This window comes from Lacerta agilis, chromosome 6 (assembly GCF_009819535.1).
Source record: "Lacerta agilis isolate rLacAgi1 chromosome 6, rLacAgi1.pri, whole genome shotgun sequence".
Lineage (NCBI taxonomy): Eukaryota > Metazoa > Chordata > Lepidosauria > Squamata > Lacertidae > Lacerta > Lacerta agilis.
This window is the reverse complement of record NC_046317.1, coordinates 57088566-57115014: the sequence shown is the minus strand read 5'-3', so window position 1 is coordinate 57115014 and position 26449 is coordinate 57088566. Positions and strand designations below refer to the sequence as shown.

Sequence of the window (26449 nt, the reverse complement as noted above, 5' to 3'; positions counted from 1 at the left end):
CCTGAGGGTAGGAAGTTTAAATTCCACTAATCTAGAGCAAGCCTACAATTTACCAATTACTATTATTATTTCCCATTTATATGATGCCAGCCTTTCATTGGTTAGCTGTAGTAACAGCCAGGTGTCGCTGCATATAACAGCAACCCATTTATCTGAAAAAGTTCTAGCATCAGGCAATAAACTTCTGATGGATCAGAAATGAAAATAAAACTTAATATCCATGCGTATTTACATGGTGATAAGCCTGAGTCTGTTTTGGGCAATGACTATCCACTCTACTCTAAGGCCTGCAGATGCACTTCTGTATCCTTCATTTTCCCCTCCCACATTCCAGCAGCTGGTACCTGTGGATCACAGATTCAGTTCCCAAATCTGCAGTCCGTTCCCAAAGGGAGGTCCATTTCTCTTTTCATTAGTTTTCATGGTTGTAAAGGGGCAGCGATGATGATGCTAACATATAAGTGTAAAGGTGGTGCTCTGTGGAGAGCTGGCTTCAGGCACCAGGCCCATTGGCAAATTAACTCTGCATTACAAAAATGTCTGCTAGACATGAAGGCTGGCAGCATTAATGCCACTGTGTTGGAATTCCTTGCAGACAACCATAGTGCTTGGAGACTGATAGGTTGGGAATGTGAAGCACACATCAGAGGAGAAATGACTCCAGGGATGAGTACAGGGAGAAGAAATTCCATGGTGCATCTACAACAGCACAACCGGATGCCTTCATCTGCCCCAGCTGAAACAAAACATGTCTCTCCTGCATTGGTCTCTACAGCCACAGCAGCTGCTGTAACTCTCCAACGGTTTGACTTCACCCCCAAAGGCACACTCCTCCATTGTCTCCCAAGATGGACGGATGCCAACAATGAGATAGGAGAAGCTTGGGTACACTGAGAATGTTAGAAGAAATAAAATTAATAATACACACTGCTGGATCTAAGCCAGATAGTTGATGGAAGGTGACCCGTGTCTACAACTCCATTCTCCAGAGTTATTGAGTGTCCTCTGCCTGCATTTTTGAGCAATTGGTAGGGGAAGAAAAGCAGTAGGAATATAGCCTTAACAAAGATGGGAAAGCAAAGGGGCTGCAAAGAATGAAGCAATGCATCCCACACCATGCGTGGGCTTCTGTTTTTTGTTTTTTTTTGCCACCCCCCTTTTTCAGAGGAAGAGAAAACCCATATCCTACAGTTCCCCCTGAATGGGAAATAACCTGTGACATTTTAGCTGCAAAACGATTCATCTGAAGAAAATGCAGATTAAAAATAAACATTTACCTGTTTTGCTTCATTCCTGGCTGTCAAAGTTTAGAACTGGAAAAAAAAGTGGTTGGCCAAGAGCTCTGTAATCCCGCCTTCCCCTCCTTTTGGTAACAGCTGGAATGAGGAGTTTGTAGGAGGATGCGTGATTGGTTGAGAGTCAGAAGCAAGGTGGAGTGAGGAAGACAGAGGAGGAATTTACCTGTCTAGGTAAGTCAGTAGGAGGTCAAGAAGAGAACAGAGAAGGTGGTATAGCCTGTTTGATCGTGTCAGTTCATAGCAGAGTAGCTGGAATTGGTTTTATTTCCTAGTAAAGGTGAGTTAAACTCTAACTAAACTATGTTTGCTTAGGCGGAAAAGGAGTGTTCCTGGATTTAGATACAAATAGCAGACCAGATAGCTGGCTTGTCCAGTCTTGCTTATACGCTTCCCCTGTTTTGTTTCGTGCTATCTTTCTTGCTGTTGTTCCTACTGAAATCTTTGGGCTCGTAAAGGATTATGGAAAGTCTCGAGTTTCCTAGTGAAGGTAATCCATGCACATGTTGCAAACCTTTCATGATAGATTTTAGGGGGAATTCTGTTGGTAGCTTAGTTGCTTTTAAAATGACTTTTAATCTCTAAATCTGTGCCTTTCTAGTGAATGATAAATGTTTGTCTCTCTCATGGCTTCTGTTCAGGCTTATTAACAATGAAAAATATATAGAACTGTAGTAAGAAAAGCAGCTTGCTTTCAAAAAATCTGGAAGATGCAACCAAGCATAAATGCACTCTATAATATATATATTATATATTTAATACATTATGCTCTCTCTCTAATTATCAGACTTATGGGAAAATAAGCTTACTTATTTTTTGCAATCATTTAAATTATTTTAATAAATCTTCGGAGACTTGGATGGAAATTGTTTTTAACACGAGATGGGGGTGAAAATGTGCTCCTTATCAGTTAAATGTAGGTAAACATGCAGAACTGTGCCTGCTTGTAATTTGAAACTGGAAAACTAGGATTGTGCAGCTCTGGTGCTGTAAGGGTAATGATTAAAGAGTCTTTTGTGTAGGTAGAAGTGGATGGGTCTCCAGGGTCAAGGTGCTTGTGCATGTATGTTTGACAGGTTCTGTGTCTTGTCCTGATGTGGTTTGGCCAATGGGATGCAGAATAGCATTAGTCCATGCAGATGCATTCAAAGTAGCATTTTATTTTTATTTTAGTGAACTGGCAACACTCTTTCATTCTATTGGTTTTTAATACATAAGAATACATGCCGCCAAAGCTTATTTAAAAACAAAATCTAAATTCTTCAATGGAGTCACTGAGTTTCATTTGCAGGGAATTCTTGGGCAATGTATTGGTCAGTCAGCTAAGCTCTGTGTGCTAGGTTAAAAACTGGAGCAAGCCTATACCCCCCACCCCAAAATAAAAGAAATTAAAGTAACCTCTACTTGAGGGGACCATGAAATGATCTAATAGGGAAAAGGGATAGTAATTGACTCTTGGTATTTGTCCTGATGCATGCCAGTGTGGTGTAGTGGTTAAGAGCGGTAGACTCGTAATCTGGGGAACCGGGTTCGCGTCCCGGCTCCTCCACATGCAGCTGCTGGGTGATCTTGGGCTAGTCACACTTCTTTGAAGTCTCTCAGCCCCACTCACCTCACAGAGTGTTTGTTGTGGGGGAGGAAGGGAAAGGATAATGTTAGCCACTTTGAGACTCCTTCGGGTAGTGAAAAGCGGGATATCAAATCCAAACTCTTCTTCTTCTTCTTCTTCTTAATTCCAACAATGTGCACTGCTTCATCTGCACGATTGATTGATTGATTGTTATATCCACTTATATGCCAAAATCTAAGCAGTTTACAACTATACTTAAAATACACAATAACATTAATTAAAATATACACTAAACAAAATGTAACAGTGCACATATAATAAATAGGTTGGTTGTAAAAAGGTTGTAGAAAGGAGGAGGGATCTGGATGAGACTTGCATTTTATACTATTAAAATCCATTTGCAGCTAAGCGTCAAAAGAAGGACCTGAGCTAGCGTTTAATGTCACTTGTGACAATGAACGATATTTATAATGCCCCTTGCCTTCCAGATTGTAGGACCTAGTACTTAATCTTATAGTTAAAAAAAACAACTAGTTATAGAGGAGACCATCTGATCTTGTAGACCCAAGTATTTTGCCTCTATCTAAAAAGTAATCAGCAGTACTACATGTACCGAGGGCTGTTTGTGAATGTACATAGACCACCTTTAATTGTTCTAATACATATCATATAAAATAGCAGTGGGAAACCTCTGTTCCGTGACATAATTTGGCCCATGAAAGTCCCAGTTTGGCCAGCAAGGCTCTTCCCCACAAATGATGTCATAGGTGATGTCAGTGCGGGACAGACAACAGCTGCAGCTACAAAGGCACAATTGAGAACTTGAAGGGGTAGATGCTGACAGGGAGCCCTACTGGGATCAGATCCATCAGGCAATTCCTCATTGGGAACTCCAATGGGGCTCGTCTTCTCAGTTTGCAGGAAGCAATTTGGATTCAAATCCATATCCCCCCCCCTTTAAATTGAGGTGGTAGTGGGTACAGCTGCCTCATTCATTACTTCCCTTCTGAGAGCTGGCTGTGCACTGCTGCCATTCCCTCTGCTTCCTGCACAGTGTTGGTACCCATTTCACTACATGGTGGTAAACATATGTTTCGTGGGCCCAGAGCGTACAGGGACTGCACTGTAGCTGAAGGTCAAGAATCGAAAAAAGGCCTGCCTCCTTCAGTTGATCCATATATGATTTGCATTGTTGATACAGTGGTACCTCTGGTTACATACTTAATTCGTTCCGGAGGTCCGTTCTTAACCTGAAATCGTTCTTAACCTGAAGCACCACTTTAGCTAATGGGGTCTCCCGCTGCTGCTGCGCTGCGCTGCTGCTGCCCGATTTCTGTTCTCATCCTGAAGCAAAGTTCTTAACCCGAGGTACTATTTATGGGTTAGCGGAGTCTGTAACATGAAGCGTCTGTAACCCGAGGTACCACTGTACTGTTGCACACCACCCGAATCTCTGAGTGGGGTGAGATTCCAGGGATTCTAGGCACTTACCCAGGGGAATGAGGCATAGTGGAGACTGTGGTGCCTTTATGATATATGGTTTATTTGCATATATATACAACCTGAGCCTATCACAGCATCAACACCCAAAAGGGTCTTGTTTCTCCCATATCCACAGTCTTGGATTCAAACAGACATGAAACATTGCACGCTCTCTCTCTCTCTCTCTCTCTCTCTCTCTCTCTCTCTCTCTCTCTCTTCTCCCAGCCTGCTGCTTTAAATCTGGCCTACATACTGCAACTCAACTCTAAACTCAGCTTCATCCTTCTAGCTAACCACAAGCTGGGTGAGGAGCCCCACCCAATTGCCCCTTTCCTTTGTTTTTCCCTTAATGGCCCATCACCCAGGCTATCACCTCATCTAGCTGGCCTGGCTTATATTTTAACACTTGCTAGATCAAGGGGTTACAAGGATCTCACCTACAGCCTATTTATTCTCCCTCAAACTCATAACAATACCAAGTATTGGGCACACCCTGGTTTCATTTCCTTAAGAATAAGCGGCAATGCAGCAAGAAAACATTTTACTGCTGTGTCCTATGTTCATAATCACTATCAGTGAACTGTGGCTTCAGGTTGTGAGTTAATATTTAATATCTCAGATTTTAGAGCTTTAACTACACCTTTGTTAGCTTCTAAAGCCTTTTGAATATCTAGGCTCTGGATTACTCAAATGTCCTTCCAGGTTCAGCTGCTTAATTGTGATGCTAGGGATCAAAATTGTAAGTAGTAATGTACAGTCTTGGGCAAGTTAGGTTGTAATTTTCTTAGGCTGCTTATTCAGTGCACCAAACCCTTTAATATCATCTTGGACACATGTTTGTTCCACTTAGTAACAGAAGACAGAAGACTGCTTTTTACACATCTTTTTTGGTGATCATTTGATCCAATGTGATGAGAGCCTGTCTTTCCCCCCTATATTTTCTTACTATGAGGCATCCTCCTAATAAAATAACTCTGCAGGACCAGCCCACCCATGAGGCAAGGTGAGGCAATTGTTTTAGGCGACAGGATCCACAGGGGCAGCAAATCCAGATGTAGATGTTTATTTCCCCCCTTGTACCTGATGTAGACCTTCACTCACCCATTCTTCCCTGGGGGAAGGGGTGGTGGTGCCATTTTGTAGTTCGCCTCAGGTGCTAAAATGTATTGGGTCAGCCCTGTAACTCTGTATATTGCTCTTGTCATGGGTGCCTCCTTATACACTTGAAAGTAAATGGTATAATTGATGGCTAAGAAAAACTGTTTCCCAGTAACAACAGTGTTCATCCTGTTAAAGCAAAGCTAAGATGTATGTATAGCATCAGTAAAGAAGTCCAATAAAGTACTGAAAACAGTAAATTTAATCCAGATGCTACAAAGAGCTATTCGATTATTTTGGCACATCAAACAAATGTTGATTTTTAAAATAGTCAAGGGTCTACTGATATTTGTTGCTTTATAATGAACATTAGGAAAATAATATACACATTCCCAACCCAGTACTCCACAGGTGAAGTGAGTATGTGGAATAATTTATATGAGAGTTATCAGCGTGGTTTGCATGTCACACTAATCTAAACCTTGGCTTAGCACAAATGTGTGGGCTTCTGGAGAGAAGTTCAATTTTTGCTAAGCCAAAGTTTGGCTTATTGTGTCACCTGGGCTTGTGGTTAACCAGAGTTGGGATTCTGCTAGATTGGTAAAGAAAAAGTGATTTATATGCGTTGTATATGCGATATAACACTGTGCCACCAGATGGCGCTGTGGAGTCCCGTTTTCCTCTACCAGATTTCTCTGTTTAAATTTACAACACGTTTAACTGAAACGCTTCTGTGATGTGTCTAGATCAAGCCTTGGCTATAACTCGTGGTTAGTCTGGAGAGGTCTTGGTTTAACTTGTTTGGCTCTGTTGCTATGATATCAAGGTCCAGTGCTGTCAAGTATCCCGTTTTCCCCGGGATTCTCCCTTATTTCAAGCAGTTTCCCGCTGCTCTCCCTTATTTTTTATTTCCCTTAAATTTCCCATTTTTAATGGAAGCAGCTCCTCCCCTGCTGGCCAGGGACTGGGTGGGAAGACCTCGCCTACTTGGAGAGAAAAGCCTCAGCCCTCAAAGCAAGTGGGAGCCATTTCCCGTGCTTGCAGGGGGGTGTATTCCTCCCCCTGCATCAGCCCCTATCCATTGCCACCGAGCCCCTCAGCCGGCCAATAGGGTTAGCTGGCGGGCGGAGCCTGGCTGCCTTTGAGCAGCTGCTGCTTCCTGTCCTGTTTTGATGGGATCAGACAAGAAGGCGATGGGGCTCCATCGCGTGGAGCACATGGCTGCCCTCCTCTTTGCTCCGCTCGGAGCCCGAGCCCGCTTGGAGTTTACATTGCTGCTCCGCCCACTTTTGCTTCTGGCTCTGCCCACCACTGACATGTGACTGTCCCCGGGATAGGTGAGAATGCTGATCCCTTATTTTCAAATCCGAAACTTGACAGCTATGATGATATCAAGGTCACTCCATGCCGAAGCTTACTTCTCAGTCTCTCATGCAGTAACTCCAGCAATGTGGCCACTTTGTGTATGGCTCTGAAACTGTAACATCTGTGCCTGAGCAACTTTCCTTTTGTCCACACTGAACATTCTGCACTGATGATGGTGGCGTTGCTAAATACCTGTTAGTCACTCTCTTATCCAACTTCGTCATAAATACTGTGTATTGGAACACAAGCAGAGTACCGTATTTTTCCGTCTATAAGATGCCCCCATGTATAAGATGCCCCCTATTTTTGGGAACTCAGATTTAAGAAAATGGGGGGTGGGGGTGGAGAGATGTATCCATGTTATAAGACGCCCTCTAATTTTTGACATTATTTTAAAGGAAAAAATCTAGTCTTATAAATGGAAAAATATGATAACTCGAGTGGAGAGCTTGCTATCTTTGATAGGAGGCTGTGGGATTTTGTCTTGATGTAATCTCTGTGTACAGTGCCATGATGTGAGTGAACCCTGTTGCTGGATTTTGTACAACACAAGATAGATTATTTCCCCCAAGCAGAGTTCATAACCTAACGAAGATGAGATGGGAAGTGAGGCAGGGACTGCCCCCTTTCTAGATCGTTGCTTATGTATGTGGCATCAAGGGCATGGCCAAGGCTGAGGAATAATGGAAGGCATTCAGTCTCCCATGTGAAAATTGTAAATATTATGATTGGCACACGTGCACCGCAATCTTTGAGAGTTTCCTTTTTATTATATAAGATGATTTGCTGACGTGATAGCACCCTTGATCACCTTGCTTTTTGCAATTTGAATGAACACACCCTGTGATGCTGTAGCACCTTCTTACGAATGGAACTGACATGCCTGCATTTTGAAAAGAAGTTTTTCAGTGCTGCTGAGCTTTAAATACTAGTTATCCATGTTAAGAGGGAGTAGTCTTCCCATCTCTTGCTGGATGACTTTACAGAATGTGACAGGCAGAGGGGTGGAGCTGGAAACGTGTCTTTCTGGTTAGAAAGCTTGTGACCACATCCTCACAAGACAGAATGGCTTAATGTACTGAATGAAGCATGGGGAGGGAGTGGTGGGAAAAGATGAGTGACACTCTTGGCTTCTGCCACTGATTTTGTTGCATAGTCTTAGGCAAGTCCAGTAGCTGCTTCAACAGAAGCTGTAGGGTGCCTCTCACATAGCTTGGCTCTTGGATCATGGCTTGGATCTGTAGCTTGAAGATTCAAATCTGACCTTGTGGATCAGCCTGAAGTTTCACACACAAAGAGACTCAGTGTCTATGGACTAGGGCTTATGTCTATTTATTTGGGAAGGACAGAAGGCAGAGGAGGGGAATGGGTGTAAGTGAAGCATCAGGGTGAAACAAGAATGCCTTCAGTGAGTAGAGTTGCCTGAGTTTGTAACTCTAAACTTTTAGATGAGGAAGCTGCTGGGGAACATGAGGGCTGTGACCTGGGCTGTTTGACAGAAAACAATATGGGGCAGAGGGTTTCAAGGTTAACCAGAGTTGTGCTTCTCCCCTTCTGTAGGATTTGCATTAGGACCAAACTAGGATTAAAAGGCTTTAAATGTGTTTGGTGAAGGTTTGTAAATCATAGCTTTGAAGCAATTCTGATCAGGTATAACCACAGTTGGCTCTGTTGCAGCAAACTGTGAAGGAGGAGACAATATATGAGAAGAGGGAGCATACCAGCATGCGGTGTATTCGAGTCTCAAGACTATGGAAAAATAAGATGGTATGTGACACAGAGGATGATAGCATGAGGCTGTATTGAGGTTGATGTGAATACAGTATAGCCACTGAATTTCTATGGTTGTATTATTTCCTGTCCATTCAGGTCTTTGTTAGTATAAGTTAAGCTAAATGACTAGGACTGGAAAGGCATTCACTTAGCTATGAAGCACACTAGGTGGGTGACCCTATCACAGGCTAACCTCACAGGGTTGTTGTGAGGATAAAGTATAGGCAAACCACATACTCAAGCTCCCTGGAGGAAAAGCAGTATATAAGGAAGTGTTTATACACACTGTAAAAGAAAAAAATCTATTTAAAAAATGAGGACGTGTACTCGGAAGTGTGGGATAACAATAACTCAAAGTGAAGTTTTATAAACTGTGCAAACAAATTGGAATGAATGCTCAATAAACAGCGGATGTTGTATCACCTCGATGCAAACTTTGCACAAATTTCACATGAACCAATGAATGTTCCGATTTGTAAATGCCACCTGTTCAACATACCCCTACCCCCTCAGTTGCCCTTTAATATGATTTTGTAGCTTAGCTGGGGTGTAGTCAATATTGTCTTTTGTAACAGGTATAGAATTTCTGGACATGCCCTAAATTCCAGACTCTGCAGGTTGCAAAACACACTACAGTTGTCTTAATCCCCCACTAGTCCCCTATGTGTCAACCTCTGTTTTAAAACAGCTGCAGTTTTCATCTGGGCCTCAAATTTCTGAAAGACCATTTTCTTCCATACAGACCCTTTGGGGTATTAAGATCAGCAGAGGAAGTTCTCTTGGTAGTTCCACCACCCTCAGAAATTTGTGTGTCGTGGGCTGGGAGAGGGCCTTTTTGGTGGCCACCATGAAGTTTTGGCATTCCCTCCCCACAGAGGTGTATCTGACACATTCCCTGTGTAGTTTCCATTGTATGCTTAAGGTGCACCTATTTACCTTGGCCTCTGGTACGTGACCTGAGATACATATTTTTAGGATCCATCCTATTATTGTGACTATAATTTGTTTTTAATTGTTTTTAATATTGTATTTTTAAATTGCTGTAATCCGCCCTGGAACCTTATGGTGACGGGTGAGTAAGAAATCAGACATGCGTTGTTGCTGTTAATTTTATATCAATGGCACCAGAACAGCTGGCCTCTTTCAGTGACCTCTTGTATATGTGTGTAGGGATGAGGGATGGGGAAGATAGTCCTTTCAGTGCACACTTAAATGTGAATCTAGTTGGTTACAGTGTGATGCTGATTACATCAAGGTTTCAGGTTTGATCCCCATATGGGACAAGCTTTGTGTTCCTGCATTGCAGGGGGTTGGACTAGATCAGTCTTTCTCAACCTTGGGTCCCCAGATGTTTTTTGCCTACAACTCCCATCATCCCTAGGTTGCAGACCAGTTGTCAGGGGTGATGGGAGTTGTAGGCCAAAAACATTTGGGGACCCAAGGTTGAGAAAGGCTGGACTAGATGATCCTTGGGGTCCCTTCCAACTCTACAATTCCATGATTCTACCTAATTTATATTTCCCCCAAACAAAATGTGAACCAAAAGTCAATTTTCTTTCAAAAGATGCAGAATTTTGCAAAAGACCCCTGTCCTACCATATGTTTGTGGCCTGTCCCTTTAAGGCATTCTCCTTCACATAAGGAATGTGAGGTATGTGCCAGGTAGGGAAATGCACACCCTGGCCTCTGCCCTAAGTAAATAGGCACGTTGCCCATAGAGCCTGTGACAACCTTACAGTACATTATTTAAAGTTAATCTGTGACTTTCCAGCATTGCTGGTTCATAGGCAGAGTCAGCATTAGTAGTAATAAAAAAGGGATATGATATTGTGAAATGTCATCCTTTGCTCTCCTTGTCATTCTGAAGGAATGTGCTCCTGTGCAAAGAAAGCTGGTCCTTTAATGTAGTGCATTTCTTCTGTTGTCCTGAGGATGAACTTCAATAGGCTTGGAGAAACATGGAGCCTTTCTTTCATTACAAGGATTACATCTGGTCATAGGGATAGATTCAATGAAATAGCTGCGCTAGTAGGAGCCAAAGCAATGAGCTCCACTGGTGCAACAGGTCTTTCTTCCTCTCCTTCCTCCACTCACATCCCACCCCAGTCAACCTTGGGGGGGGGGGACACGTGGCATTGGGAAAACCCCTAAAACAGCACGGGGTGGTGGTGGTGGTTGAAGAAAGGAGTGTATTCTGCCTGGCAAGCAAAATGTCTACAGTTTAGTGAAGCATTGGTCTTGGTTGATGTCTTGGCATGAAACTTGACTGAGAGAGGTATCTCAAAATGGTCTTTCCTACCTGTTTAAGGCACACAAACTAGAAACTGCACAGGAGGAAGTGGTCTTAAACTCCAAGATGAGAACTCATTTCAGAGGTAGCTACTGTGGGGACTTCAGCAGGGTCTTCAACAATCCAGAGTTAAGATTCCCTCTCTATAGCCTTATACATGTGGGTGTGGGCCATTTCTGTGGGTGCTTGTTGGGGGTTTGAAAACACGCAGCAAGGCTTAACCAGCAGAGAGCAGGAGGGGATGTGCTGGAAGGGACCGGACTTGCCAATCTCTCTCCCACTCCAGCTCCTCTGATTACATAAAAAAGAGAACCCCTTAAAAAGGCTTTTAATTGATCCAATTCTGAACTGAAACAGCAACAAAAATGCATAAAAATAGTTAAAAAGCAGAAAGAGAAACTGATTTTGTCAATATGGCATTTCCAAATGGTGTTGGGATTTGTGACAGCAATGGATGTGCAAGAAGAAAAACCTTACAAAAGAGCAAATTGCTTTTAATTGCTATTCTTGTTTTATTCCAGCTAGTCTTGTTTTTATACTTTGTTTACCTGTTAGTTTTTTAACATTGCAAGTCACTTTTTGTGCAATATGTGACATGACATATAAATAATTACTATATATTATGGAAAAATGTTTGTTCACAGTGTATTTGGACGCCTCTTCAAGATATTGTAACCACATTTTGTGTAATGATTTCTGAGATCAAAGAGAAGTTTTTTGTCTATGTTCAAGTACATTTTGAAGGCATTTTGAATCAAGATGGTGGACAGAACTGATTTTGTAACCACTGATTTGAAAACTTTACTGATATGCTAGTTTTACGGTATATTGGTGATCACTTTAACCGTTAATATAGACATGGGCCAACTTCTCCATGTGCATGCTTGTGTGTTGTCATCCACACACAAGTGCTTTCAAAACCTCTTACTATTTTCTGTCTGCACTAGTAGGTGGCATTTGATTGGATGTATTCACAATATTGTGTTGGTGTTCCCTGCCCTCAGCTAGTTCTTCCTAACTCATCATAGGTTCTGGAAACCTGAGGTCCATTGTGGGCATGTATGCAGGTATTTACTTACCCATGCACACACTTCATAAATTTCTGAAATACAAGTTTTCCAGTGTGCCAAATTTGTAAAAAAAGGAACTATTTTTTTAATGCATGTGTTGCTCCAAGCCAGGAAACCTGAAGTCTGTTGTGGATATTTGCACAGATACTTTAATTTTTTTATATACAGGCTTTCTGATGTACCAGATGTGCACAAAACAGTGAATTCCACCACCGCCCCTCCAATAATGTGTGTGGCTCCAAGTCAAGCAAGGGTTTGGAGGCAGTGACATGGAAGACTGTCACTTGCTTGCCTCTATTTCCTTTCCTGCTTCCTGTACCCGAAAGGACAAGTTTTAGTTTTAGTTTTAATACAGCTGTTTCAGTCAAAAGCACTTCTGGCCAAAAGAACTGTTGTTGTTGTTGTTGTTGTTGTTGTTTTAAAAAATACTGTTAAAATGTGAATGTGCCTTCAGCAGCTTTTCTTTGGGTAGATGGGAACAAAATGGAAGTAGGCAGTGTGGCAGGCAGCACCCAGCGAAATGTCACCAGTCATGCAAAACAACCTGCCCACACAATGCACTCGATTGGATCCACAGTCTGGTCACATACTATTTTATATTGGATTTTCTTCCCTTACTGGATTATCCATGGATTAGGAAAATTCAAATTTAGTGGGGAAAGGTGTGGGCTGCCATTTGGATAAGGAGGCATTATATAGAAAATGCAAAAAGAATAATAATCAGAAACACAATGAGCTGTAAATCCACATTAAACACTGGTGTGGACCAATCCTTAGAATTCCCAAGCAATGCTGGACACTAGGTTGCTAGTAATAAATAATAATTCTGCCCAGAGTATTAATTTTTATTTATTCCTGAAAGGTAGGGGGTGTGAGCGAGAGCTAAGCATAGACAGAAGTGGGTTTAAAATGGCTGCAACTTTTATCAATTGTGCGCAAAACATTTTGCTGACCTTGATTATTATTATTATTATTATTATTATTTTAAAAACCCATTATGTTAAAAGTACAGTGTATAGGTATTTTAACTTGCTGCAGTTGTAAGGTGTTTAATTTTGTTTGCTTGCTTTATTTGCTGATTCTTTTCGTATTTTTGTATTAGTATTGTTTATTTTGATTGGCTGCCCTTCAGCAACAGGTCCCAGAACAGGTTACAAACATTTTAAAGTTGGTGTTAAAAAAGTTAACATAGATCACCGTCACAGCAGTAGGGTGGGTCTTAAAAACACATCTCAGATGTCAAAAGCCAAGGCAAAGATTATTACTGTATATGAATAAATAACAGCCCAGCGACAACAAGCAGACTAGTAGTGATTGTTCGTGGGGTGTGGAAAAGCAGAGCAGGGTAACAACTGCAATATCACATTCCCCCCCCCCCCTCAGTAGTAAGGAAGCCTCATTTATTTCAAGGGAGTTACTTCTAAGTAAAATATACTGAACCGAGCCCATTTTGTTTTATTCTGTAAAGGCAGTGCACTGAGTGAATGAAATAATGTGGGCATGAGGAAAGTGCTTTAACAAACGTATTCCAGTATCCTCTTCTTCTTAGCTCCTCCCGATTTTTCCTGCTGCTCTAGGAGGCCCAGGCTTGGGCATCAATATTTCTTCCTCCCATTGCTTAGCAACAGTGATGAAGTGTCCTTAGCAACAGTGCTGCCTGCTGAGTCACATTTTCTGCTCTAATTTTCTTCACAAATGTCTGGTCGACATACTTATGCTAAAAAAGGATGAAAGCTGGGGTGGGGGTGGGGGCTGGCCACCCACAAACTCCTACCCCTTCTACCTGTTTGTTGGTGGCCCTGAGGACACTGCTTCCAAGAATTGATTGATTATTATAGCAATGTGTCATGGTGAAGGGAAAGTACCACTAAGTCAAGTGTATTGACTTTATTGGATCCCAAGGCTTGCGAATTTGGGCATTGCTTTATATCAGGCTTCCTCAAACTCGGCCCTCCAGATGTTTATGGCCCACAACTCCCATGATCCCTAGCTAGCGGGACCCGTGGTCAGGGATGATAGGAATTGTAGTCTCAAAACATCTGGAGGGCCGAGTTTGAGGAGGCTTGCTTTATAACTTGTTGTAAGATGCCATGTGTGTAGAAGCAGCAAGGTATAAATGAGTTCAAATCTTTGAAAAATGATATTCATATGCAGCAACTTGCAGGATTTCTGCAGCAGTAATCTGTTGTTGAGTATGTTCTGAAGTTGTGATATATGTTTATGGTTTCTTCTTTTGTTTCCTCTCCAGAGTTCTTCGGTCATACTTACTGCTCTCTTGCCTGACTAGTGATATGCCTAAAAAGGATTTGTGGTTAGGGACAGCTGACCCAGAACCCAGAGCAATTGTTCACAGTGCAGGCAGTTGTGACAGTATGATCAGTAACGACTCCAGCTTGTCCGAAAAGGTAATTTAATTTAATTTAATTTAATTTTTTTCTGTTCCACATAATTTCAAAAGGTTTGAACAGGTTTATAGGCCTAAATAATATACCCAACTGCTAAAACATTTAAGAAATATAAGATATAAAGCACCATCTTAAACATGGGCTAAAGTTTTCAACTAAAAAAAAATAAAAATAAAAAAATCAGAAATTACCTGCAAGCTAGGGCTTTTGTATTGTAGGGATGAGGAACCTGTAGTTCCTCTGGTGTTGTTGCAATACAACTACCATAATTTCTGATATGCTGAATTAGGTTGAAGGGGGGTTGGAGTACAAAAGGATGGAGGGGGCCACAAGTTCCCCATCCCTGATACACAGGGATAAACATCTTGTTTGGGGGCAACTAATTTTTGAGGCAAGTGTTTGACTTGATTGTCACTTAGGTCACATCTGGACTTCCCTGTGTGCTGTGTTTCTAGGCACAGGTCTGCGCTTTCATGCTCAGTGACTGAGTCCTTTTCTATTTTCCCCAGCACTTTCTCTGTGAAAACCTGTTATTTACTGCTGAATTGGAGCAAATTGCCGTTTTTTCAATGCAGCATAAGTAGCCGCAGGGGCGAATGAAGGCATTGTGACACCTGGGGCAGCAAACGGCTATGTACGGCGCATGTGCGGCATTGCTGCTCTAGCGCCGTACGGAAGTGCTGGGATCCTCTGCTCATGGCTGTAGTGGCGACGGAGAGATCCCACTGCTGCCCGTACGGAGCTCGAGTGGTGCCACTGGCAAACGGCTATGTACAGCGCATGTGTGTTGTTACATACAGCGCATGCATGCGACGCCGCACATGCATTCTACATAGCGGTTTGCCGCCGGCGCCAGGATCCTCTGCTCATGGCTGCAGCCACGGAGGGTCCTCCACATGCGGCGGCGCGATGGCTGCTCACGCTGCTGCAAGCCCCTGCGGGGTGCCTTCTTGTCACCCCCCCCAGACATGGCACCCGGGGCGCCCCCCGCCCCCCACTGTGATGCCACTGAGTAGCAGGTTTTCCTTGGGAAAGCAGCAGGGGGGATTAAAGCCCTTGGACACAGAGCTTGCAAGCATAAATCTGTGCCTAGAAAGCACAGTGTGGATGAGCCCTTGGTGTTAAATTATTTGAGTGATGGTCATGAATGTATGAACTTGGCCTTAGGACGTGAGGCTTCTCCAAGCACCTATGTGTGGGAATTTTCCTCAGTCAACCTGCTGAGAATCTTAAAATTCGAATGACAACTGAATGATGGTACTTCCACTAGAAATATTTTAGAGCTGTTGTAGTTGCAGTTTCCCAATGCTTAGTCCATTGAATAATAATAATAATGCCATATGGAAAAGATGGTGATGGAGACTGCACTGTGGTGAGCCTTACCCATGTTTGTGCAAATGCAAACTTCTGTGATATGTTTCACTAAAGTTCAACACAGCTTCACCCCAAGTTTAGCACTGTTATTCTGTAACCTGTGGGGTGGAGTGGATTTCTGTCCAGTGACTGCATGGGTATCTTTATCATCTGCTCACAGTGTCTGCATCATGGACTCATGATGAGACCAGTAAAACTATTTCCTGTCTAACTTGAAGCTTACTAGATATTTGCTAACTGTAATTTGTAGAGATTTACTAACCACAAATTACAGTTCTGAATTGAACTTCCATTCCTTCTGTTGCACACTAGAGGTGAACTTGTGCATTTAATTAATAACGATGAGCAGGGTAGTTCAATTATTGTGTGGCCTCTACCTTGTCATCGTAATAAACCTGTACCTTGCAAAAACTCCCGCATGACCTCATCCTAGAAGAAGCCTAATATGTGGCCAATACCACAGAACTCCAACTCTTCCTACATCAGATTTTTATCTAATTACCATTTGGGTATATCAGTGGGGACATTGACATTAAATAATTGACAGTTTGGAACTCAACTTGGAATATCTATCCTTGAAAATTACTGAAAGCAAACCAATCCTGTGAATCTTGGAATCTGGTGGATGTAATTTGTGCATTCATTTTGGCCATTGGGCCATTGAACCAAATATCTTGTGGCCACATTCAGTCTTTCTGTCTGAAGTAATTGAGAATGGGAGTGGTGGTTGCAGAAAATTAATGGTCTATTTTGATGATGATGATGATGATGATAATACATTATTATTATTATTATTATTATTATTATTATTATTATTATTACCTTGCCCATCTGGGCGGCTTCCAACAAAATGTTAAAATACAATAGTCCTTCACATATTAAAAGCTTCCCTAAACAGGGCTGCCTTCAGATGTCTCCTAAAAGTCTGGTAGTTGTTTTTTCCTTTGACATCTGATGGGAGGGCGTTCCACAGGGAGGGCGCCACTACCGAGAAGCCCTCTGCCTGATTCCCTGTAACCTCACTTCTCGCAGTGAGGGGACCGCCAGAAGGCCCTCGGCACTGGATCTCAGTGTCCGGGCTGAATGATGGGGGTGGAGATGCTCCTTCAGGTATACTGAATCGAGGCCGTTTAGGGCTTTAAAGTTCACCACCAACACTTTGAAATATGCTTGGAAACATACAGGGAGCCAATGTAGGTCTTTCAATGTGGTCTCAGCAGGAGAACAAAAGAGGGAGAACAATAATGGTGGTGTTGACCTTGGTTATAAAGATTAGGTAGTGCTCCTTTGTAGGCTGTACTGACTTACCAAATTCTTGCAAATTCACTGCAATAATTAAGTCTTTATGGAAGGTAATAAATCTGAGATGAGGATACAGTAATTCTTTTTTTAGCTTTTATGTCTCCTTGTTCATGTTGCTCAGGGTGTTTTTGTTTTTTTGTCTTGAAGAGTGACAGTGGCTATGACTATCTGTCAGTGGCGGAGAAAGAATGTCTTATGTTCCTTGAAGAAACACTAGATTCTCTGGATACTGAAGGAGACAGCGGAGTTTCTACTGATGAGGCAGAGACAGCTGAGTCTTCTAAGCATCCACGGACGTGGCCTATGAGAGATGTTCCTAAAGGTAAGTTGAGTTCTCTTGTGATTCTTTAACAGGAATATTTCAGCTGAAGCATCATTCCTGGCTCAGTTTAGGTGGTGGTGAGGAAACAAAGCACAGAACTAGTTTCAGAACTGTAGAGTTCCATGTGGAGAAAGTGTTTCACATGCATGTTCTATTAAGAGCACAAAATTTAGGGGTAGATCTAGGTGCTCGGATGCTAAAAAGCACACATTCATTTTAGCTACTTTGAACAACTAAAAGTAGCCACAGTGAGCTTGAGTTAGCTCTTTAGGTTGGTAACTTAAAGTATTATGGTTCAAGGCAATGTACTTATGCTGTGGAAAAACAAAAGACATTTCCTAACCTCTAAATCCAGTTCCAGTTTGGTTACAAACACCCCCCCATAGAAACAGACAGACAGACAGACATATTCTCTGTTACTCCTTGAGTATGTCTCTTTTGCTGCTTTTAATCTAATAAATACCATGCATGGGATTTGTTAAAATATCACTTTGATACAGTTAGTATTTTGTTTTTAATTCATCCTTTTGTGGTAAGGCAAATAATTTAAGGACTTGGGTTTGCTCTTCTCCTCTTTCTCTTTGTTGAGGTTTTGTGGTAGTAAGATTGTAAGAACAATACTTACTTCTCCTTATTTTGTTTCTTTCTATCCCCACACCCAATATTGTAGAGCTGGATCATGAAAATCTAGGAAAGCGCAACAAAATTGAACCAAAGAGCAAAAAATGTCTTTCTGGCTCTGTTCCTGTTGTCACCCTAAATCCAGATCACCACATCTTTCCAAGGAACATCAGTGTAAAAAGTGCTCCCAAGGTTTCCCTTGCTGAAGCAGCAGGGTCTAATGTTGCTGATTCTCCGAAATGCCAGATTTCATGGGGGTCTCCTAAGCACGAGCCAGTGGACATACCAAATGACCAGCCTAAAATGAGCACCCAGTTAAGGCCATCTAACTTGGAATCTATAGTCATCCCACCCCCTGAACCTTTCCAGGACCAGCGGAGGAGTCATCCTAGAAATGGCCAAGAGCCAAGTGGGACACCTCACTATGAAAATAAGAGGAATGTTGATGTAGTGGAGGGATATGAGGCTGTAGCTACCCAGGCAGAACTTTCACTAGATAAGATGGGGGTAGCAATTGGGAAAGAAGCCATTCTGAAACCTCTCTCTCCTAAAAGTAGCAAGAAGATTTCTGAACAAATTACTGTTGCTCAAGAAAATTATCAAAGACCTACACTGGAAGAATCTGCCCTAGATCCTAACTTCAAGCAAGGTCCTCCCACTGCCCCCAAACCCAGGAAACTGCCACCCAATATTATCCTTAAAACCAGCAAAGGTAATGCTGTGTCACTCAATGTGGATCCCAGTCACAAGATAAAGGTTCTGGCTCCATCAAACGGCAGGCCCAGAGCTGCAACTGGTGATTTTTCCATGGAAAAAGTTCATTCAATCCAAAATGAACAGGGCAGAGCCAGGAGGGAAGCTCTTAAGAAACTGGGTCTCCCACTAGATCAAGAAAAAGATCCCGATGATCATGTGATCAAAACCACTCCTCACTTAATTCCAAGAGAAACTCCCAGGACAAGCAGCAGGGAGAATGTAAATATGGATAACGTCACCTCTGATAAGAAATCTGATGAACAGCACAACCAGGTTGGTGGGAAAGAAATCTACCCAGTGGATATCAACCTTGCAGCTGTCAAACAAGTCAATGTCAAATCCAAAACATTGGAGCGTTCAGGTGTCGGTTTGAGCAGTTGCATCTCTTCTGGGAGCGAGGACCAGAATATTAAGAACAGTGGTTCACTTGGCAAAATGTCATTTTTTGACAAGATCACTCCAAACTTTCTTCGGAGTAGCCGGCCACGCCCAGCTTCCCTTGGCATGGGGAAAGACTTTGTTGATCTGAAGGAAAACAAAATGCATAATGCTGAGTTGGAGAAGAGTGACAAACGAAGATCTTATCCACTTCAGCCCCCCTCTAAGCTGCCCAGGCCACCATGTGTCAGTGTAAAGATCACCCCTAAGGGGGCCACAGAGGAGCATAGAAAGGAAGCTTTGAAAAAACTTGGTCTATTGAAGGAGTAAGCCAAATCATTTGATTAGTACAAAAACTGTGTGTTCAGTTGTGGATAATGAGTATACTTGCTTGCTCCCTCTGCTTCTTCAGCTAAAATGGGAGGGATTGCAGCATAGGATGAAGGTTTTGTCTAGGGTGTAGACATTCTTGATGGATTAACCAACACTGCCTTCAGCTGTCTGCATGAGAACTAGCATCTCTACTTCTGTAGAGGTGGATTAATTCTGCCATTTACATCTGCCACCACCTTTATAGGATCTTAGGGTGTTGTATATAGTGTATAAAAGTATGATTATGTATGTATGTATGTATGTATGACTATGTAATAAGTATGTGGTTAACTGGAAGGGGGAACTCTCAAAGATCTAAGTTGTAATTACTATGCCAAACTATGAACTCAGAGGCCTTGTAACATGACGACAGCCATACGGCTAGAAATCTTTAGTTATGATTGAGTTGCAATAATGCTTTTTGGTTCCTTTTTAAAACTCTGGGCCTGATAATCTGCTGCACACAGTGTAGCCAATGGAATCAGAAGGCCTGTTTATATCCACTGAGATGACGCATGCACTAGATATTTAATAAACTGGCAAGAATGCATCAGATATTAATCTTAAGTGTCAAGTTCATGAATGATAAGAAGTACTTGCCGGTTCACCTCCAACATGTCTTCAAAATGGCTGGCTAGAATTTGATTAAAAGCAAATGAATACTAGAACTAGAGTTGATCGATAGTAGTTTGTTGTACCTGCTTATGTGAACAAATTACTGTTGTAGGCTCATTGAAAATCATGCAGTATTCTAGAATGAAAATTGCATTAAAAATTGAAAAATAAACTATTTTATATGGAGGAAACTTTGGATTTTATTTGGTTAGTAAAACATATTAAAATAGTAAAGTGGAGTAGGGAGAACTGGTCTGTGGGAAACACAAAATTTAACCATAACCTTGAAAGTGAGCATAGTTGCATAAAATCACTGCTATCTCTGGAAAGGTTTGTAGCTCAAATATTACAGGTTCTATAATAATGAGCTGAAGTTAAACCTACTCTATTTAGCACCACAATAATAGAGCAAGTGACCCTTTCCCACCAACTCATCTGTTGAGGAACCCCAGCATACAGTGGTACCTTGGGTTAAGAACAGTCCTGTTGACGAACGATTCGGTTTAAGAACTCTGCAAAACCGGAAGTTGTGTCCTGGTTTGCAAACTTTACCTTGGTCAAAGAACGGAATCCGAACATTGGAAGGGCACCGGCGGCGTGAAGCCTCATTAGGGAAAGTGCACCTCAGTTTAAGAACAGCTTCGGTTTAAGAATGGACTTCTGGAATGGATTAAGTTCGTAAACTGAGTTACCAATGTATTTGGCAGCTCAGCAGGTCTCCAATCTATAGGGGAATGATGGATTTTTGGCTTTGAACTAGCTGAACTGTAGTATTTATGTGGTGGTGGGGAACACATCAAAAGAGCTTGGGAGCCAATCATCCACTATGATTAAAAAAGTATTCTTTTGTAAAATCCAAGTGCTCTTGTGCAACATTTCTGTTTACATTTTCTTTCCCTCTCTCACACTTTCCCACCTCAGGAGTTAAATACCACAAGAAGTTAGAGAGAAAATGAAAATGTACTGTATCTTAGCTCAACACAATTCTTTTTTAATTATTAGAAACTCTCATCCAGGTATTCCTGAGTGCACACAAAACAACTAACATTCATTTTGTTGGTATGTTGTTGTTCTAGATCAGGGGTTGTCAACCTGGTCCCTACCGCCCACTAGTGGGCGGTCAGGATCCTAGGTGGGCAGTAGGGGGTTCTACGGCACAAGCTGAATTCTTCCATTGAGCACTGGTGGGCGGTAAGGAAATTTTACCATCAAGGAAGATGAATTAGTGGGCGGTAGGTATAAAAAGGTTAACTACCCCTGTTGTAGATGAAGTTGCATAAAGAGACTAATAGCATACTTGTACTCTAAAAGTTATTTTGTGGCTAACTGATTTAAAGTCTGATCTGTAGCTTGGCTTTATTTTACTGGTGGTTCTCTCCCTGCCACCTGCTACTAGCTCTGCCCCAGGATTTTGAACTGTAGAACCAGAGACTCCATGAACATATTTCTACTCTCCTACATTTGTTAAATTGGTGATGCTACAAGACTATAAGCATTAGCAGTCTCCTCAAAGCCAATTCGCATGAGCCTGGGCTTCCACTTTGCAGCAGGGAGCCAAATTTATGTCCATCTCAATATACCTCTGAACTGCAAGTTGGCAAGACCTCACTCAACCAACTTTGAATAAATACCAAGACATGTGAAGAAAGTAAAATGGCTAGTCTGAACACATGACAAAGTCAACTTGTTAAAATCACTTCAAAAATATGGGTGAAATGTTTTTATAACTGACTCATGGGGATGGGGTTAGAGGCAATTCCTGACAGGAACTTGCCAGGGGCATTTTCCTATCTACCCTATATGCTTCAAATCTACATTTTAGCACTCAGTCCTAATAGTATCCCAAATGTCAACTCAAAATTGCTTGTGTTCCCAGGATACTAATTTAACTTATGTCAATTTTAATGGTTGGGTGAACTTTTGTATTGGACTTTGATGCCTTCCTGTTGTTGTTTTTAAAGTGCAAATTTTCTCATGCCAATTTTTTTCTGACATTAAAGGAAGTAAAAATCCATTTTAGAGTGGAACTTTGGGTGTGGCTCCTGTTAAGTAACTGACACCAAAATCCTTAACTAAACATGTAGAAAGAAGTATTGTTGATTTTGATAATGCAACTAATTCCATCCTGCTTACATAACATTGGGGGGGGGGTCTTGGAGTGTAAGCTGTAGCTTTTGTTTCATTTGGCCTTCTATAAATTTTGCAATTGACTATTACACTTAACCAGAACTGATATTTGCTATTATATTGGCAAAACCATCCAAACATTCCCAACCTGCCCCCCACCCCCCACTTTACGACAGGCTGGAAGGGTTTTTGAATTGAATAGACATATCCCTCTGCTCAGCTGAGCTGGCCTCTTGCCATCTGCTATAGATGGAGTGGTCCAGGAAGCACTCCAGCATCCACCTCCCCCTTAGGTTGACTGAATGTGCAAGTGGGTGGGCGACTCACAAGCAGAAAGTCCTGAAATGGGGTTCTGAGGGCAGGGAGAGGCAGGACCAGGACACCTTTGGATCTCCTACAATCCTGAGTAGTCTCACTGCCATCACCCAGTGGCATTGGGCCTGCTCCAGACCTCATCTCTGCACCAGCCTACAGCTGGCACAGGGATCAGATCCAGTTGCCCTCTCCCCTTCCACAGCTCCTGCAATGGCCAATTTGAGCAGCTGAGTTAAAGATGTGGCAGTGCCTCCCCACAGCCATGCCAGAAGTGGGTGAGGTTTTTGATTGTGCTCTGACTTTGGAAGTTTGTTCATCACATTTGTGTGCTAAGAAAAGAACTATGTTCATAATGGCCTAATTCAAAATCATGTATGCAAGTTGCCACATATCCTTTGTACAAAGTCTGGTAGTGGCTTACTGGTGTTTACAATGCTAATTTAAACCAATTATTGATATGGTTCCAGTAAAGTATATTCTAGCTCTTACATATGCATAGTTCTGCCATTAAACTACCTTAAGTAACTTCAAAAGTACTGCAACACTAGAGCTGAATAGAAATTGCAGAACATCTTTAATAATCATATTGGAAATGCCATAGTTGAAAATAAATAGCAGATGAACTTGCAAAGGTAAATGAATGTTAATAGTAATCAGACGATTAATCAGTGGCATATGGACACGTATGCAATTGGACCATAGGAAACTGCCCTATTTGCAGTCAACCCTTAGGACCTTCTAGCTCAGTATGGCCTACAGGAATTCCCCAGGTTTTTGGGTGGGGATCTTTCATAGCCCTAACAGGAAATGTGCACTGGTCCCTGCCAAAGGGGAAGTGTCTCTAAATTGCATCAGTTATGCCTGCTCCACACACATATATTTCCCTGCTATAGTAGCCTCTTAAGCTGTGAGCAGTGCTCCCCCTAGTTTAAGAGATTGCAGGGGAGATGAGACAAGTAATGTGTGGGTAGATGGCTGATTCTATTCACAGACATGCAAATCTCTAAAATGAATCTGGTGATGAAGTTTGGGAAAGTTATTTGTGTTTAGTTTGTTTCTCTTCCACATGAATGCCATACTTTTGTGTTTAGTGGTGGAAAAGGCAGATGCAGAATGATGGATCAGCTTTGCAAGCAGCGACAGCTCCTTAATCCTGGAGTTTGTATCCTGACAGGCCCATGCATGTGGCCTTCTACTACAAGGGATCTATTTAATGTGGCAGGCTTTGTTCTTGGCACAGCTGTGATGTTATGCAACACATGCCTAGTACAAGGCCATTGGAAAGTATGTAACATGCTCAGGGTTCAGGCTGTGCCGAAAAGTTCTGAACCCAATATTTAACAGTCGGTAGAGGCTTGGGTCTCATTCATTTTAAATACTGTATGCAAGTCAAATCAAAATTTCAACCTGGAACTGGTGAGATTTTAAAATCAGGTTTTTCTTTAGGTTTTATGCAGTTTTGCATTCTTAGTATGTTGATTGACCTTATTTGCTTTGATTACTGTAATGCTTTAAATGTTTGTTTATGATAAACCCATTCCGACATTGCCATTTCACACAATGCAGTCAGTACTGGTTCAAAGTTCAAGTTCACAAATTGCAAGAACGTGGGATGTTTTTGCTTTTAACTTCCTTTTAACTTTTTATGGTTTTATATTGTTGCAAACCACTGTGGTATATTTTTATGATACAGCGGCATATAAATATTTTTTAAATAAATAAATAACTTATTCCAACTACCCTGGGCTGGATTAAGCTTTTAGAGTCCCTGTGCACTGCAAAGATTATGGTGCCACTCATACGTTATTAAAAATAAAAACAACACTAAACTGTAAAATAAAACAGTAGGGAAGTTGAACAAAATTCTGGCTATTCCCATGATGTGCTTTTTTTTGGGGGGGGGGAATATCAAATGTCAAATTCTTTAGAATTCCTCCACCTTTTTGTGGTGCTAAGCATGTTCTTAGTCTGCCTGTTGGATGAGCCAGCACTCCAGCCATCCTTACAGTGTATTTTAATCATCACCCTCCTACTGCTACTCACAAATCTTCAGTCTATGAGGAGATGGGAGATTGTTAGGACTGTGGGGAATAAACATTTTTTAACTTAAGCAGCAAGTAACAATGACAAAATGAAAAGGAACTGCAGAGGGAGGAAAAACTGTTTATACTGTACTGTATGTTCATTTTTGTTCCCATGTAGTATGCACACCTGCCCAGTTTGCAAATCTTCCTTCAGGTCTATAATTCTCTTGGAAGGATATTACAAAATATTTTGACTTCTGAGAAAATGGGGAAATGCAATTCTTCACCCATTTAGTTTATTTGTTGATGCTGATGTGAAGGGTTCAGCCTGATAATTGTGAACAAGTAGTAAGTTTACAAAAGAATATTTTTGTCTAGTGTATTAATATCTGGATTTGTTGTTACTTTGTTTCATGAATGGACAATTTGCCTGGAGGGGTTTGACCTAAGACAGGTGCTCTGCAGGTGGTAGGCGTGAGAAATAGCCTGTATTTGGAGTTTGAACTTCGACAGGAAAACTGACAAAAGCAAGTTTCCAACTGGAATTAGTTGGAAAATACTACAGTTCCTGTGTGGAGTTCTTACCAAACCATACTTATCCCCCCCACCCCCCAGATGTAGTGAAGATACACAAACCTATCCACCTTATCAAAAGCAATTATGTACCATTTTCTGACCTGTGTATATACAGTTAGGAATAAAATAAAATAAAATATTGTATTTTATAGATTCTCTATTGAAGTTGCTTTTGGGAATTATGCGATATTCAAGCACATATTTTGAAAACAAGGGGTCCACAGAGCTTTGCCTTGTTATTCCTAGTTTCAAATAGATTTAGGTGCACCTTGGGGCCATCCCTATTATTAGGCAGAGTGCGGCAATCTCCTCAGGTGACAAGTACTGGGGGGGCAGCAGTCTCCTAGGCCTTCCCTCCTGAGCTCTTTGGATTCCCCCTTTCTGTTGGGAATCACAGCTGTGTGTGTCACACAGCCTGTCATGCACACCTTAAACTATCGGGCAACTCGTGTAGTGGAGGGTGCTATTCCATTGTCGGTGTTGAAGTAAGATTCAGCCACCAAACCAGTGAGCTGCTGTACATGGAGTGGGGAATGGTAGGGGATTTTGTCATTTGCTTCAGGCAGCAAAATATCTTGATCAGTGTACCAGATTTTCTGTGAATTATAGTGTGTGTGTGTGTGTGTGTGTGTGTGTGTGTGTGTGTGTGTGTTATCCTTAAAGCTTACCATAAACTTGTCTGCTTAATATATTTTGCTTTGTTCTCACAAACAGATTTATGCCAGCATATTTATCTGACATCCTCAGGATATCATTCCTGGGGTTTTCCTTTTGTTTGTTCTGTATTTCTCTCCAACATATTAAATATCTTCCAAACAGATTTGATATATATGTTCTGTCTTTCCAGTGGATGCTCAAGGAAGCTAACAAGGATTAAATACTTCATTTATTTTAAGGATGCATAGAGCTCATATAATTGGACACCCTTAATTCACTCGCCAGACTGAGGTGATCATTATTTTGGGAAGATGGCTGAAGAACAGAATCAGGAAGCTACCAATAATAGGAGAAACGAATGAGTATTTTTTGAGCCCAATGCATGTTAGAATTCTTCTTCAGGGATGCTCCTAAACAATCAATTTCAACAGGTATATGCACAATTTGAATTTGTAAAATGCTTTGCAATCTCTGTTTCGTTCCCCCTTTGATTACGGTATATGCATTTAGGTTCAGGATGTAAGCTATATCTGGTGGTACATTTTTCAATGTTCTTTTTCTTCCTTCAAAATAGCTTCCTTACTTAGATTTTAAGGGGGTTTGTTTGAATAAAATTTGAGAACACTACCATACATCAAAGGGTTAGGCCTGGTAAGAACATA

The 26449-nt window shown here is 41.7% G+C and overlaps 1 protein-coding gene across 2 annotated transcripts; it reads left to right on the top strand.

Moving 5' to 3' along the window:
• Positions 1-1457: 1457 nt before the first annotated feature.
• On the top strand, positions 1458-20279 carry C6H1orf116 (chromosome 6 C1orf116 homolog). Of its 2 annotated transcripts, none has more exons than XM_033152895.1 (4): positions 1458-1575; positions 14192-14348; positions 17172-17346; positions 18017-20279. In XM_033152895.1, exons 2-4 carry the CDS (start codon positions 14235-14237, stop codon positions 19429-19431), a joined length of 1704 nt encoding a protein of 567 aa, XP_033008786.1. In that variant the 5' UTR covers positions 1458-1575; positions 14192-14234; the 3' UTR covers positions 19432-20279. The 2 variants fall into 2 exon arrangements, with proteins under 2 accessions (XP_033008786.1, XP_033008787.1); XM_033152896.1 differs by lacking the exon at positions 1458-1575 and adding an exon at positions 1588-1785.
• Positions 20280-26449: the final 6170 nt, after the last annotated feature.

Bases quoted from the DNA above. Each gene is read 5' to 3' on its own strand.
- C6H1orf116 (XM_033152895.1), top strand. From the start codon at position 14,235: ATGCCTAAAAAGGATTTGTGGTTAGGGACAGCTGACCCAGAACCCAGA. The intron at 14,349-17,171 runs GTAATTTAATTT...TTTGTCTTGAAG, and splicing joins ACTCCAGCTTGTCCGAAAAG to AGTGACAGTGGCTATGACTA. The intron at 17,347-18,016 runs GTAAGTTGAGTT...CCAATATTGTAG, and splicing joins TATGAGAGATGTTCCTAAAG to AGCTGGATCATGAAAATCTA.